Source organism: Varanus komodoensis, unplaced genomic scaffold (genome assembly GCF_004798865.1).
Source record: "Varanus komodoensis strain SLA01 unplaced genomic scaffold, ASM479886v1 scaffold23, whole genome shotgun sequence".
NCBI classification, from domain to species: Eukaryota; Metazoa; Chordata; class Lepidosauria; order Squamata; family Varanidae; genus Varanus; species Varanus komodoensis.
This window is the reverse complement of record NW_025335627.1, coordinates 12,683,195-12,698,494: the sequence shown is the minus strand read 5'-3', so window position 1 is coordinate 12,698,494 and position 15,300 is coordinate 12,683,195. Positions and strand designations below refer to the sequence as shown.

The following is a 15,300-nucleotide window of genomic DNA, read 5'->3' as shown; positions in this document are numbered from 1 at the left end:
TCCATCAAAATGCTAGAGTAGTATGAGGACTAGGTTTAATTTAATACACTTCACAGGACACAGTATCATTCTGAGTTATTGTGAAAGCATGTGATATAAAACACATCACATGTGTTTTCTGGCAATGATCTTCTGAATCAAACATTATGGCTTTAAACCTTTCTTTCAGCTGAATGGAAGCCACTAATGCAAAGGTCCTCCCCTCCCACTGCACAGCCACACATATGTCCCCCATGGTTGCTCTGGAGGAGAGGGAATCTGTTCATGCAGTATGGAATTTAGGCTTACTAATCCACTTGCAACAGCAGGTGGCTTCCTAGTGTTTTCTTAGTGTGCACACTTTCTAAGTAGGAAGACCAGAACATCTGATGTGCCCCTCAGATAAGTTTAGACGAAATCTGGAGAGAAAGCAGAATGCGTTGCTATGCAGCATCCAACATGACCTGGCATCTTGTTTTAAGGACTCTTACACAATGCCGTGTCCCCTTTGCACACCTTTTCATCTTATTGACCCTCGGACAGGCGAGAAGCTATGCTAAAGCATGAACACCAGATGCAAAGGAACTGGTTCATTTCATTGGCTCTTTAAACAAGATACAGGACGGTTGCCATGTGAGAACACAGAGGAGGACTTTCCACATGCATCCTATACATCAGTTCTCAGAACGTGAATATGAACTTTCTCACCAGATCTGTTTTCACATTTTTATTCCAAGAACTCAGGACTCCCTTTTTTTACAGCCAGACTTGGGCTGAGGCATCGGGCCAAAATATGTTTATGTTAATTGCTGAGCTAGCAGTGATGCCCGGGATTTAAAGACTTAAGTAAGTGTACGGTGGAGGGTCGCCAGGACCACAGCACATGGAAGGAAGGCCTAACCCTTTAGCCCCTCTCAGAAACCAGCCCCAGCAACTGCTTCTCATATGACTCACTGCAGGGCAGGATTTTTCCCAGGCTGCAGCTGAGGAGAGAAGGCTAAAGCCCTTCATGCTGCAGTTGCAGTCTCCCCACCCCCGCAACAACACGTAGCTTATTTTTAATTTTGTTGAAAACCCAAATGTAGCTCCAATTATACAACTGATGTAGCATGTAGTTTGACCCTTGGTGACTGGCTGAGGTCACTCAAAAATATCAAGCTGGTAGCACTTGTTTTTAGTTTTACTGATGTTCTACATTTCCCCTTTTTCTTTTTTAAGCACCTGCATAATTATTTCCAGTTAAAAGCTGATTCTGTCTAACTTTTGAACAGCCCGTGGCACTTCCTGAGCAATTCCCACAGCTCTTCGGCAAACAACTATCTGACTCTGGGGGCACCTCTGTTATTTCAGCAATTAAATTCTTCCTTTTAAACTTTTAAAAAAGTTTTCCTTTGCAAACTTGTTTAGACAACTGTAGGACAAGCATACCTGTGGACACTTTAAAAAGCTTCCATAAACACAAAGCTGAAACCATTTCAAAGCTAGCCCAACTCCCCAGAAGACCCTCAGGAATGAGGCTGTTTGATTTACTTACACATTTACCTTCAGCCTTGTATCGAAGAGAGGCCTTGGCTCCCCCTCTGAGGGCAGACATATTTCACATTGCTCCACAAGGTGTTTGTTTTAACAGCCAGATGAGAGTGACTGGGGCTCAGCAAGCAGGATTTCAAAAGCTAACCAAAGGTACCCAAAAGTTTGGGTCTCACTTTTTCCTTCCAGATAGACCAGAATGTGCTGTTTCTCTCAGGCTAATATTACCTTTGAAGGCAGCAGAACTCATTTCAGATCCTGTAGACCACAATCCACCCTCCAGGTGTGGTACTGAGTCTCCTTTCTACAGGTAAACAATCCCAAATCAACACTGGCTATTTCTGACTTTCTACCCCAGAGCTGTTACCCTGAGATGAGTCTTCTGCCTGCAGAAGCAAGGCATCCCAGGGTGTTTCAGCGCAATGCACTTGCCAATTCTCTGGGGTCATCCATGTGTTTCTCTATGGAACTGTGAATCCACTTGTCCAAGACACCTTTGCTAATGCTCACTTTAGCTCTAAGAACCTGCAGCTTAAGGAAGTTTGTCTTCTATGTTCTACCACTGATGCCACCCTTCTCGCTTCCACTGAAGAGCTGTTAACTCAAAACAGTCATGGGAAGGGCCAAAATCTTCTCATCAATGTCCCATCAAGCATGATTGTCTGTGGGATCACTCTGGTGCTTTCTAGGACTTTGTACTAAACTATGTATGAAATGTAATGTGTACTGGTAACGTTGCTAGTTGGCCTCAGGGCAACTAACGGAAAATCCAGATACTAGTTTAAGAAAGAAATAAACTTATTGCATATGTGTGGCAGCTACTTCTTTCCTTTTTTTAGTTTCATATAAATCTCTCAGTGTAGAAGTGTTCACATCTTGCATCAATTTAGAATAGTGCACATTTTGCCAATTTTCTCCTGCTAAATTTGTAAGAATGGGACCCAGTCCTCTGCTGATCTCTACTTCCATGCAGCTCACAAAGCAAAGCTTAAATTTGTTTGCTTTATAATTGTTCTTTTGCCTTTCCAGAAAAGTTGCCAAGGCAGTGTACAACAAAGCAAACACAAGAGTAATAGCATACAAATGGAACAATCAAATGTAAAACCATATTAAAGCAACATGAAAGCAACAACATTAAAAACACTAAGAGCAATTTAAAATGCTCAATTGAAAAATGCTGAAAAAGTGTTCATGCCATTCCCATGGCAAGAGCTGTTGGGCTCTAAAAATCTATCACCTGATAGTTTCACTTTTCCTGGAAGCAAAGTTGATAAATTAGATAAACATGATATAGTTTATCTAGTTCTCAGTTCTCAATACTGTTTGTTTAAAGTGAATAATTAAAAGATCCCATTATCTTGAAATTCTTACCATCGCTTTACTGCACTTACAAAGTTACATTTTCAAACTACACCTACAACCTTCCTGAAGGGAAGATATCGGTAGGCTTAAGAAACCTGAGGCTACGTATCTGGAGTCTGAGACAAAGGGAGGATCTACTTACTTATTTATTTACTTTGCCTGTCAAAAAGCAGTTCTTGGGGTATATTTTAGCATTTTTGCAAAGTAAAAGAATTTATGTGAAGATTTATAGGCTATTGTCATATTGTGAGCTGCATAAAAAAGTTTTCTTTGCTAAGGCAGCAGAACATATTCATGCAGTCACTCCAAATGCTATTGTGATAACTGTGCAGGTGAAATATTAATTTGACTCACATTTTGTGTTATCACATGATTTTTTTAGATATATTATTTGCAATGGTTAGTAGTCAAATGCAGTAAAAGGTCTAACTCACAGTTATCTACAACCAAGTTCAAAACACATGGAAAAAAGTAGCTCTATTCCACTCATGTCAGTGTCTTGAAATATAGTGACGCCTCATACTTCAAACTTAATTCCTTCAGGAGGCTGTTCAAACTCTGAATTGTTCAAAGTTCAAATCAATTTTCCCCATTAGAAATAATGGAAAGTGAATTAATCCGTTTCCAGATCCTAAACAATACTCTTTTCGATAAACTTAAACATCAAATATGGCCTCCTGAAATGAATTAAGTTCAAAGTATGAGGCATCATTGTATTAGAATTTATGTTAGTAATGTTATATTAATGCATTGACACAGTGACTGTGTTTTTTTCACTGCATGGGAAGTTCGAATGTAGAAGCACCGTTTAAACTTCGGAGTGATTTTATCTTGACTTTAGCATTCAAACTCTGAATGAAGTTACACTGATTCACCACTGCATGTTAATCCTCACAGAAAAAGAAATGAGGCCAAGGTTATTATGCCAGAAGTGTAGAAAAACCTAGACTAAGTAGTAATGGATTATTGGGCAGGAAGGCTAAGTGGCAATATCTCTGCAGCCCTGGAAGCACTGCCTCCACAGCACTGGGGCAGCAGCCTCACTGCAGGAGTGGCAGTGGCAAGCCGAAGTCAGTGGTTGCACTGTCTTGGTAACAGCTCAGGGCCATCAGGGGCAACCACAATGTCACATTATGATACTGATTAGGGTGGTTTTGTGCACCAATAACGTGATCTTCCATGGAAACATGGCACGTGGATTTGTCTCATTCTCAGAATCTGATTGCTAAGCTTCACGTTGATGTTCAGAATTTGATCCAAGAAACGTTAGTTTGCAACCCAGTTCATTTTGTTTGACCAATTTTGTTTTTCCTCCAGCATGTGATTTAGTTGAAGCCCCATCGGTGAGGGTGTTCAGGGATAGGCTAGACATACACATGGCGGGCATGTCATGAGCAGAGCCAGCTGGAGCCAGGGGTCAGACTAGATGGCTTGGGAGACCCCTTCTGACTCGCTGTTTCTATGTGTCTTTGCTTAGTTCCATATCACTCAGGCAGGTGAGCTATCTACATGGCTCACAACCTGGTGGAATGCAGCTTGCTCATTCCTGTCTTTTGCTTGCAGCTCACTCTAGCTCTGGACTGTTTGGAGCAGTATGTGAAAAAATGATGCACAGATTACCCTGCCTTGGAATGAGTGGAATTAACTACTTTTCTGAACTTTCTGGCAACACAATTCACCATTCCCTTGCTAACAAAATGCCTGCCCTAACAAAAATTTATTGCATCATCTTAATTAGTGTAACAATCTGCAAGCATATGAGTTACATACAGGATCTCAGCATTCATGTCAAATGCCGCCTAATATTTCATCAGCAAAACGTATCTAAGAAATAAACATCATCTGCTGACAAAAGAATCTGCTATTTCATGGTTCATGTCCCAGAATTGCCACCCTGAAGCAATAACCCTTGTTTACTCATGCCTGATTTATTCTGTGGGACCAGTATGCCATAATCTACTTTTAGACATTACAGGTATACTCCTCTGTGAACCCTAAGAACTAAAAACCTGCAAATGCAGTTGTTAAGCACAAAGGTTAATTTGATAGCTTCCCTTATCAATGTACATGTCATGGACAAAGCAGAACAAACACACTTATGTTGACCATGCCTATGGAGAGTTCCTGGAGGTCAATCACAGGACAGTTCAAACAAATTTGTTTAGAGAACTGATTGTGACAGGCATGATACACTAACAAGACTAATGGCAATAGTTCTGGTTGCTGCAATCATTCTACAATTAAAATATGCATCAGCTAATGAGACAGACTGAAAACTAGTAGAACACTGAGGCTAAAAAACTGAACTATAGATTAGGGAGAACTCCTGCGATTTTCATTCTTCCACAGAATAAAAAATCAGCTAGTGAGGTTTTATGCTTCATTGTCTCTCCATGCCAAATATCACCAGACAAGTTTTCCTTCAAAGTGAAACTTTATGAAGCATGGGAACTCTGCCAAGCAAAATGTTTTATCACTTATGAGAATTAGCAAGAACAAGAAACTGGAAAACTAAAGGGAAGTAAGGTGTTTTTAGGTAAAATTTAGAATTACCTTGGAAATCGATAAAGCTAAGCTTCCACTAAAATTACACTGATGTGAAAGGAAAGCCCTATGACTAAACATGGGAGCCAAAAAGCATAATTAAGTGGAAACAGTGTGAAATGCATGTAAGGTGATTCTTGCACGGGGTCTCATTGAATATGTGTTGGTCTTTTACTTTTTCCCTCTCTTGCTCTCTGGTTAAAATGTGACTAAAGCTGTAAAAGACAAGCTTCTTATGAAACCCAATTCTGTGCCAGAGACACAGGTCTTTACATAGTACTGCACACACAGAATCACATACAAGAAAAGCTGCTCAAAAGATATGCACCAGGTAATTAAAAAAGGGATCCTTACTTGGGTATGTACTCAAAGGCTGGCAGTGCCATTCTCCAATGCCATGGCCATAACAATAGCACTGGTACCTGACACCGTGAACATGCTTTTCCCATGAATCCCCAATCTGGTAAAAGGCGTGGCTCTCTGAGTCTTGGCACTGGTCTAAAATCAAGAATACAAGAGAAAAAGGTGTTATTTCAAGGTCACTTCAAGCATGGGGCTCCTCAGGTTCACAGATTAAGCAAGTCCCTTTCCATATTCCCACGTGGCTCCTTCAAATCGGTACATGAGCTTGACTCCAACCTGCTTTTGATGTATCATGAGAGCGCTTTGCTTGTTCTTTCATGGACTTGGCTTTAATGGGCTCCCACCTACCCACCACCCTGCCAGGGAGCATGGTAATGAGACAGGCCTAGCTACTCCGCTACAGCCCAAGGTTGCTGGGCTAGCACTTCCACTGGGGTGTGATCCATCAGAAACAAATCTTACTTGGTACACGGTGACCCATTTGTATGACTAGCAGGCACCTTACAGCTGCTCGAACAGCAGAGATGTGGCAGGTGAAATGTTCCTCACCAGTGCAGTCCTACTTTCTTTGCCACATGCATGAGCTACACCAGAAAACAAGAACTGGAAGATTTAAAGCAGCTGGAGTTTCCCCAAGCAATTCATTTTTTTTCCTACTGAGGAAAGCGTAAAGGAAAAAAGAGGCCCCTTCTCCCTCAGTGCTTCTTTGGCCTCTCCCCTCGCTGAAAAGAGGGAAAGGTGAAGCATTACTGCATTTCACTGCTGCCTGCTGAAAATGGATGGTCTGTGCATTTAAGAGCTGGAGGACACATCCTGCACAATCAGGTGATAAAGTGCTATTGGATCTGTGCACAGTCAGGTGAAGGTTCGAGGGGTCAAATGCTCTCCTGTGTAAAATACTCCCCAAAGGTGAAGGTTAGACAAATGAATCTGATGTTCAGTGCACTGTCAAAATGATACCTGGGTCATAAAGAACAGCCCACTCCTCACACCAAGCCCTTTTTAACCCACACTCTCCACTCTTCAGCCACTATGAGAATAAACTCTGCGGTATCCCCATAGGTTATTCCTTACTGCTACTGTTGCTTTGGCAGACAACACAAAAAGATACTGTGTAGTGGGCAACCTCCAATCAGCGGAAGATAGCTGCTCGACTCCTTTTCCTACAGACCCTGATCTCCACAAGGGTGTTCAGACCTCTCTGCTCTCAGCTTCTAACTGCAAAGAAAGCCATGTCTGTCTTTCTGGGTGGGCGCTAGAATCCCCAGAGATACACAGTTTTCAGTGCTAGTCACGCATATTAATGTCTGAGCATGTACAAGCTTCTCTTGATCCTATAAACGGCCAATCTCCTCTCTGGAACCAAGTTCCAGTCTCATCTCTGGGCAGAGTATCCTTTCACATCTCAACATGAAGGAGGCCTTTTGAAGACACAAAATGAAAAAAGAGGCAGTTTCTGAACTTTATTTGGTTTTGTTTGTTTTGTTGCTGGTGATAGCAGCAGGCAGAAGTTCAGTAAACTCTTTGACCATCCAACTAGAAGCCTTCATTTACAGTTACAAGAGTTCTTTCTGAACATCTTGATAGGGTCTGAATGGACAAGACAAGAGAAAAGATACAGGTGGATAAAGTTATGCATACATACAATCTAATATGGTCAATTTGAACACAATAATCTACTCCCTAACCTCAATTAGAGAGATCCCACACTGGCTCTAGAAGAATATATCCTGTTGGTATTTATTTATACATCATAGGAAACACCGAGTGATAGCAAAAGGTCTGTGAACATTTTGCTTACATGGAAAGGGAGCAAGGAAGGCTGTACACTCAAAGAAACTGGAAACTTTTGCAAACTTTTAGTTTATACATGGACGCAAGTATCAGAGGCACTGATTATATTTAGGATAAGCCAAAAGTTTTAAAAGCTTATGACACTGAGAATTAACTAATGCCTCACATTTCCTCTTGACCAGACTGCAGCCTTCTCACACAAGCAGTTACCTTTGTTTAACTTACACACAAAGTTTAACTTTTTAAAATCCTGTTATTGGCCTACAATACCCTTCATGCAGCACTGAAAGTAGCTCCAAGTAGCATCTGCTGCTCAAAATGAGCAGGGCACCCCAGTTTACCATGCAGTTTGTCACTGCCATTGCCCTGTTGTTTCCACGCCACTGCTCAGCATTCCTGGCGGTGGCCAGCTATGTTTATTCTTGTAAATGTTAGAGTTTGTTTTCTGCTATTTCGCAGTCCACTGAAGAGAGCGTATTTGTGGTCTCTGTAATTCCAGTCTAGACCAAGAGCAACAGATTTAAGAAAAAAACTTGACTCTGAAATTATAAGTAATTGTGTTAGCTTTGGTGACCTGCCTTCAAATTTACTTTAGTGTAACATAGATTAGAACTTTATTAATTCATTTAACTAGAAGCAAACTAAAACTTCCATTGGAGCAAAACTGATGATAAAGCCCCACCTCCATTTACAAAATTTCCCAGTTCATTTTCAATTAAGTAAACACCTCTGTTTCTCAAGAAACCATTTTTCACAAGCTCACATTAACTAAACTTCTTTAGGACACAGCTGGGTGAATCTCTGCAGAAAGTTTAGAGAACAACTTTACTAGTACTCTGGGAAGTACTGCTAGAAAAATAAATATAAAAGCTCCCTAAGGATTAATTAATCAGAGATCAAACATCTAGGTATCATCACTCAATCAGAATCTGGGGAGCTTTGTGCGCCAGAAAAGGAACCTGCTCATTCTTAGAAAGAAATAGTTTTGATTATGGCTAAGTTCAGGAATGCTGTTAACACAGCTCAACCATTCTGTATTAGTCCTAGCAAAGTATAATAAACTCCAGATAAAAAGGGCTTAAACTCAGGTAAGACAATACTTGTTAGAAATGTCTCTCATTCTTTTTTTATTTTTGGTTCAAGAGAACAGAAGATTTCATGATAAAATTTTCAAACTGTGTTTTCACTCTTCTGTACCAAAGTGAACCATATAAGATTCTCCACAGATTAAAAGAGATCTGAAGTAAAAATAGAACTGAGGAAGGAGCAGCTGCCTGGTTGACCAACAGCTCATGAACCTGGCTGAAAGCATATGAAAGCAGGAACAATACACTAGGCCTGGAACAATATACGAGGGACTAGGCCCCAGATTTCATCCTGACTGGATGACTGGCAGGTTTCCAGGTCCTGATGGGTCAGAGGGAATGTTTTGGAAAAGCCTGTTTTGTCCAAGAGGTCTGTGGTCAGAAATCATGAATCTCTGCCCCTAGGCTTTAAAAAGATACAATTGTACCTCTCTTGGCACTGGTATAATTGCAAACAGAGATTAGTCAGAGCCTTGTGAGGATGCCTAGCTAGGTATGTCAAGAACATTTTAAAAACTGTTAAGTGCCCCTATAGATCATCAAGAATCCAGATTTGGCATTATTTGAATTTCTCAGACATCGGGTTTGAACTGGCTACAGCAAAAATAAACAGAAAAGCATATTTGGTTGCATGAGCTGATGTTGGCATGCTTTATAACACCTTGTCCACATGAGAATATGTCTTAATTAAAGATAATTAATGGCTGCGATTCAGAAGGGCAAGCACGGAGAGTTGTGTATAAAATGGGACCTGTAAGCCCTGCATCCAAATACTGTGAGAGGTGGGATTAAATTAAGTTAAATTAGGAGAATCCTGCCCAGGGATACTTGGTGACTGATAACAGCAGAAAACACTCTGAAAAGGATAGACTGGCCATATTTCTAACTCCTTATATTAGTCCACTTATTCAACCCGACTTATCATGCTAGTTGCCATTTAGCAAAAACCTGAATGAACTTACCCACAGGATCACATTTCCAGCTTCCTCGGCCATGGCCAAAGCACGTACAGTTCAGCATGTGTCCTTCATCATGACGTTTGTGGAAGGTCTGGTTAACATCATAGGTTATCCCATCGACTATGCACTGGTCTGATTTAAGAAACAAACACATTTGTTTGTCCCATTGATTACTCTGAACAAATACTGGCTGCAGCAGAACATGTTGTTCACTGAGTGATGCTCAGGTTTTTCCAAAGAATAGCAAAAAGGCAGGAACTTCATGTAGCCAGGCATTTCACATGACGACTGTCTTCTACAGCCTAGGCAACCACATGCAAATGTAATAGGCTGGATCCAATTGCATTCCTCCATTCACAGAAGGGGAATAAATGCAGAGGAAAATCACAGAAGGAGAGATTACTTTCATCAATATTGATTTATTTTTGGTTTTTATTTATGTTTTTTATTGTAAGCTGTCCCAAGATGCTAGTGGTGGATGGGTTAGAAAAGCGATAGATAGATAGTCTTTCCCCCTGAAAATATGCCAATTTCTGCTGGATCCAAGCCCCTTCTACAAATTAAAGGGCAATATATATGTAGAAGGGAACTGCTGGATTCAAAGCATGCACTAACTCCTCAGTAGGTATCTAGGATCTGACTAAAATATACCCCATGACTCAAGTTTGCATTTTTCCTGGCACAGAGATTCTGATACAGAAAATAACATCTACATGGTTTGCAATTTCTATAAAATGCTGGATTCTCCAAACACCTTATTCAGCTGTGAGTTCACTATCATATGTATTCAAGGATTTAGTTAAAAGATCAAGGCACAAAGTAAGTCTTGAAGAGTATGTTCATTTTGCACTCTCTCTGGTAGCATCACTTTTTTATGCCTATTTGGTACTGAGACCGACTACCCAGTAGTTACAAATGATACTGAATGTTCATAAAAATGCTCTAATCCAGCTTTTCCTGGATGGGTGCTGTCCAGATGCTTTGGATTACTTTTTCTAGCATCCCTGCCCTGCTACTGGTTGTTTGATGTCCAAAGCATCTAGAGGGCCCCCAGCGGAGGACAGATGCTCTATTCTGTAGTTTCTTTCCTGAAAAGCCAAAGCACACCTCTCCTTGTGCTATCTGTCAGTTCTTTTAGGATGCATGAAATTAATTTTGATCCCTTAATAGCAATAAAATAGGCATAAATTCTGAATGGCCATGAAGAAATGTCAAAGTAATTAGTAATTCCAGGAGTAGCCCTGTCGTGGCAGAGTAGTACAATGAGTGATCACTAAAGGTGTCTATACTTCCACAATACAAACACAGGGAGCTGGGCTGCATCTTAGCTGCAGAGTTTATGACAAACTTTGTAGGCTGCCTGTCCCATTAAATTATATCCAGTTTCAGCAGCAGCTCTGTCATCTTTCTTCCACCCCCTCCTTCTTCTGAATGTAATCCACGGGTGTAAGCCAAATGTAGGATAATCAGCTATGAGCACTCTTCCCTTAAAGTTTTATTTACCTTTCATGCTGCCTAAGTGCTTCTCTACTCATGCTCCAAAGGACTTTCAATAGCATGCTCAGCCTACTTTTCCTACAGATTAGAGATTTCTACCCAGGTGGTCTTTTAAAAAATCACTAAAGAAGAGCAAAGTAGCCATGGCATGTTCCACAGCTGCTTTTCAATTTGTCAAACTCTCCCAAAGGAGGCTTTATCGACATGTTACCAAAAGGATACAGACCAAGGATGCTGCACTAAAGTTTCTCAGATGATGCTTAGACAGATTAACATGCACGGACTTCATTTGCACACTTCCTCCGGTTTCAGAAATTCAGGAGGGTTATATGCTCTTTGTTTATTGGGCTTCAAATACTAAAAACAAATTGCAAGTTCAGAGACGACAGTAGGGGAAAATGAAGAGTGCAGGTCTGGATGACAAAATCAGTCACCATTCCAAGGGATGGAGCAGCATAGAAGAGGAATGGCAGGAGCGCAATCTGAGAAGCTTACATTCCCTACTCGTGCTTTGAAAATGGGTGTAGAGAAGCGATCAGGTAATGGCTGCATTTCCACCCTCTTTGTCATGTGTGCATACTGAGAGTCATAGCTTTATTTCACATTCCTCTGTGACCATCCATAGGCTTGATGGCCTGCAAGGATTATCATGTACCACTGGAGAGGGAAGGTAGGGACAGTCCTGTAATTTACACTATCATGACAGCATGCAAAAGGGCTGCCACAGTCACAAAAATGGCAGTGACTACACTGCCCTCCCTCCCCATCCAGAGGCCAACATGGTCTGAACCAAGCCAAGGCAGTGAATAAGAGGTTAAGATATTGCTGTGGGAGATTGTGCCTCAGAGCCTCTGAGATTTCCAAGAAATGAGATTTTCTATCAGGTACTATATTCCTCAAGAAAGGTCTGTAGAAAATGAAAAGCCTTGACCATTAAACTTGTATGCCAGCATTTTGTAGAGATGCCTTGCCAAATCACTGAACCAGCATCTCTTCTTTCTAAGGCCAATGGGATGTTCTTCCCTAGTGCAAGGATTACCAGCTACACAAGAGGAGGAAATTGTTGTATTTGTGGATCATCTATCGCAATTCCCTTCTCCATATACTAGCTTGTGCACACACCACACTTTTTGGGGTAAGCTCTATCATACAGAACGTAATTTGTCACCTCAGGTTCATCACGAAGCAAACCACAGTACCTCGGAGCTGGGAATAGGGTGTGCAGGTCCACTCTCCACGACCATTTCCCACGCAAGTGCATCTCATCATATGGCCCATGTCATGCTGCTTGTCCCATTCATCTCCCACACGGTACATGACACCTTCACTGGTTGTGCAGATTTCCTCATGAGCTGTTCAGGGAACAAGAGTGAGATGCATTTGTAGGGGCTTGTTTTTGCTTTTGCTGTACTTTACACTAAGCAAAATAACAAGGCAATCTTCCGTGAATTTTCATTCTGAGTGAGCCAGATGTCTTTGCATGGAATGCTCATTGATAATATAGTCCACATACCTGCCATTGGACAAAATCCAAACTTTTGATCAGCATCATAATTTGGGGTGGTTCCACACCACTTCATGTTATCTCTTCGCCCCTCAGAAGTACAGTCAGTGTAATTCCGGTTGTTGTAAAGGAAAGGAAAATGGCATAGGGCACCATTGGAGTTACCACCACGTGTTTGAACTAAGACTGCAAGAAAGCAAAAGCCATTCAAGAGAAGGCCCCACTTGGCCTAGATCCTTACCAAAGCTGTCAGGCATCAACAGTCATCTCCATACCACCTTACTACAACAGCTGGGACATGCTTGATAATGAATATATAACAGTCCTGTCCAATACAGAGAACTCTGAGAGATCTGCTAGTTAAATATTAGATTCTTTTCATCTCAGGATTAGTTCATACACATGCGTACACAGTTCAAAGCATCTCAACAGCTGGAGCTACCTCAGCCAAACATATGTCCACAGTCATATGAAAACTAAAATGTGCTGAGGTGTCTCTCCAGACAAAGCTACACAAGACCCAAATTATGATATGCTATTAGCCCAGGTTAAGAACTGTGATTCAAGAGCATCCCCAGAGGAGGATTTATTTTGAAACACATGGGACCTAAATACATATTTTCCAGTACACCTGGACATTCCCTCCTACTTCCTTTTCCTGCAATTAGTGCTTTTCTGTTTTTTCCCCCCTAAATTGCCCGAGAAAGCATTAGCTATCCAGCCATGTTTTTTACTATCACTTTTTTCAGTGTGTGATACTCAGAAGTATTATTGCTGGAAGCTGTAATTTTATCTGGGGATGGGATGGAGGTTGCACATTTTGTTCTCTCTGCTACTGTATCCACAGGGATTTCACTGGGGTACATTCCATGGGGACACTTAAGCCCATGGAAACTGACCCACAGTTTCACAACAGCCTACCATGTAGGGCTGCTTTGAGGATACAGTGGAATAAAATTGCAAAGAATTTTACAGATGTAGTCTATACATATAACGACTCACAAAAACAAAAGTAATTCTCCTTCTGCATGGTAAATGCGGGACAAAAATATTTACTGGTAAATGTGGGTAACACAATTCTGCTTCAGCGTTTAAGCCACCCTGCCACTTCAAGAGTTCAGAGAGCCACCAGCTTTTCTTTTCTCTGATGTTCCAGAGATGCAGCTTCTTAAGACCCCTTCCTGTTTTCAGTAAGGAAGCAGACTTTTCTGTGCTCTCATCTAGGGACTGGGTGAAAAAAAGTTGAGAGGATGGCTGGACCACTATAACACCAGGACAGCAAATGTGTACCAAGAAATATCTCTGTCCTTGGCTGCTTTAAAAAAAGAGGGAGAAGTCCAATCTATTTTAGGTTGGAGGCAACAGCTAACCCATTTCAGATTACCCATTCAAGGGGAGCCCTTTGCTCACTAGCATTAAATCTTGCAAAACGCAGTGCACGTTAGTTGCTGGTGAACAGCAGAGCAGCAGAACATTTAGCCACATGCTCACAACGGATAGAATTTAATGAAAAATCGGGGGGCTGGCAAGAGGCAGGTTGCCTGAGAGCAGAAGCGCTCTGTCAGCCTCGAGAGAAGTCCCTAACACACGCCCCAAATTACAACCCAGCAGTTTTATATAGCCAGTGACATGTGCTTATATGGTTCTATTTAAAGGATTTCTTTTCCCTCGTTCATGAGGCCCTTTACATCACAACGGTATAATCAGTGCCACTCCCAGTAGCTAAAGGAAGCACATTCTTTAAAAAAACATCAAAGCTGGATAAAAGCAGGTGCAATATTCTTGCAACAGGCCTGGATTTTTGCCCAAAGCTACCAAAAGCTAAAGGCACTGTAATATAAGTGAAAAACTGCAACACAACATGATCAAGTGATTCAGAACCTCCAAATATGGGGCGGGGGGGGGGGGAATCAGATAGAGAATTTCACAAGAATCCCTGATCTGAGCTTCTTAAGTGCTGCTGGGTGCATTCCTTCCATTTAACAAACTAATCAAGTAAAAAGAAAGCACTACCGAGACATGATTTGGGTTGCACTTTCTGCTTTGATTAGGTAACACAGAGAGAGCCCTGCCTCACGGCAAATCCCTCTGCCCATGTCCCACAAAGCCAAATGCTTTGGGAGGAAGGGCTGCGGAACCCATTCGCAGAAGCGAGGTCCGACTGCGGCTATATATGGCGTCCTGGCTGGGAGTCACGATCCAGCAAGTGACATCAGAACATTGCACTGATCAGGCTCAGGAGGCATCTTTCCCCAAGCCTAATATGGACATCAGCCCTGCTGGACTAAAGCAAAAAAAATCCAGACAGACACATTCAGAAAAAACAGGGGTCTGGATAAAGTTGTTTTGTCTGGGCTACCAGATCTATGTCCATGTAATCATCTCAGACAAGCACACCCCTCTCAGCACTGAGTAAGGCCCTAGCATTCCAATTCTTGGTGATCAATGCATTTTTCCCATGCGTTAACTGCAAAATTGACCCCTAGCTGTGCAGGCTCCCCAGGGCTTTGCACCAACAAGTGGGTTTGTGTGACATAATTACCCACCTTGGTTTATAAGCCACTGGGGGTTAGTGTGTTATCTGAACTCAACATACTTCCTTAGGGGTGCTTTACAAGACACCCTGGGGTGGTTTAGAAACCACTGCACCCACCCATGGCTTGTTCTAGGGACAACATGTTAA

The 15,300-nt window shown here is 41.7% G+C and overlaps 1 protein-coding gene across 9 annotated transcripts in view; it reads right to left on the bottom strand.

Annotated features, from left to right (window-relative positions):
- FN1 (fibronectin 1) overlaps positions 1 to 15,300 on the bottom strand; it is a 79,791-nt gene that overhangs the window by 50,219 nt on the left and 14,272 nt on the right. For all 9 annotated transcript variants that reach the window (XM_044431718.1, XM_044431719.1, XM_044431720.1 and 6 more), the window contains exons 10-13: positions 12,627 to 12,803; positions 12,313 to 12,465; positions 9,620 to 9,748; positions 5,770 to 5,913 (exon numbers count right to left, since the gene is read on the bottom strand). In XM_044431718.1, coding sequence (XP_044287653.1) covers positions 5,770 to 5,913; positions 9,620 to 9,748; positions 12,313 to 12,465; positions 12,627 to 12,803 — 603 coding nt within the window. The remainder of the gene's footprint in view (positions 1 to 5,769; positions 5,914 to 9,619; positions 9,749 to 12,312; positions 12,466 to 12,626; positions 12,804 to 15,300) is intronic.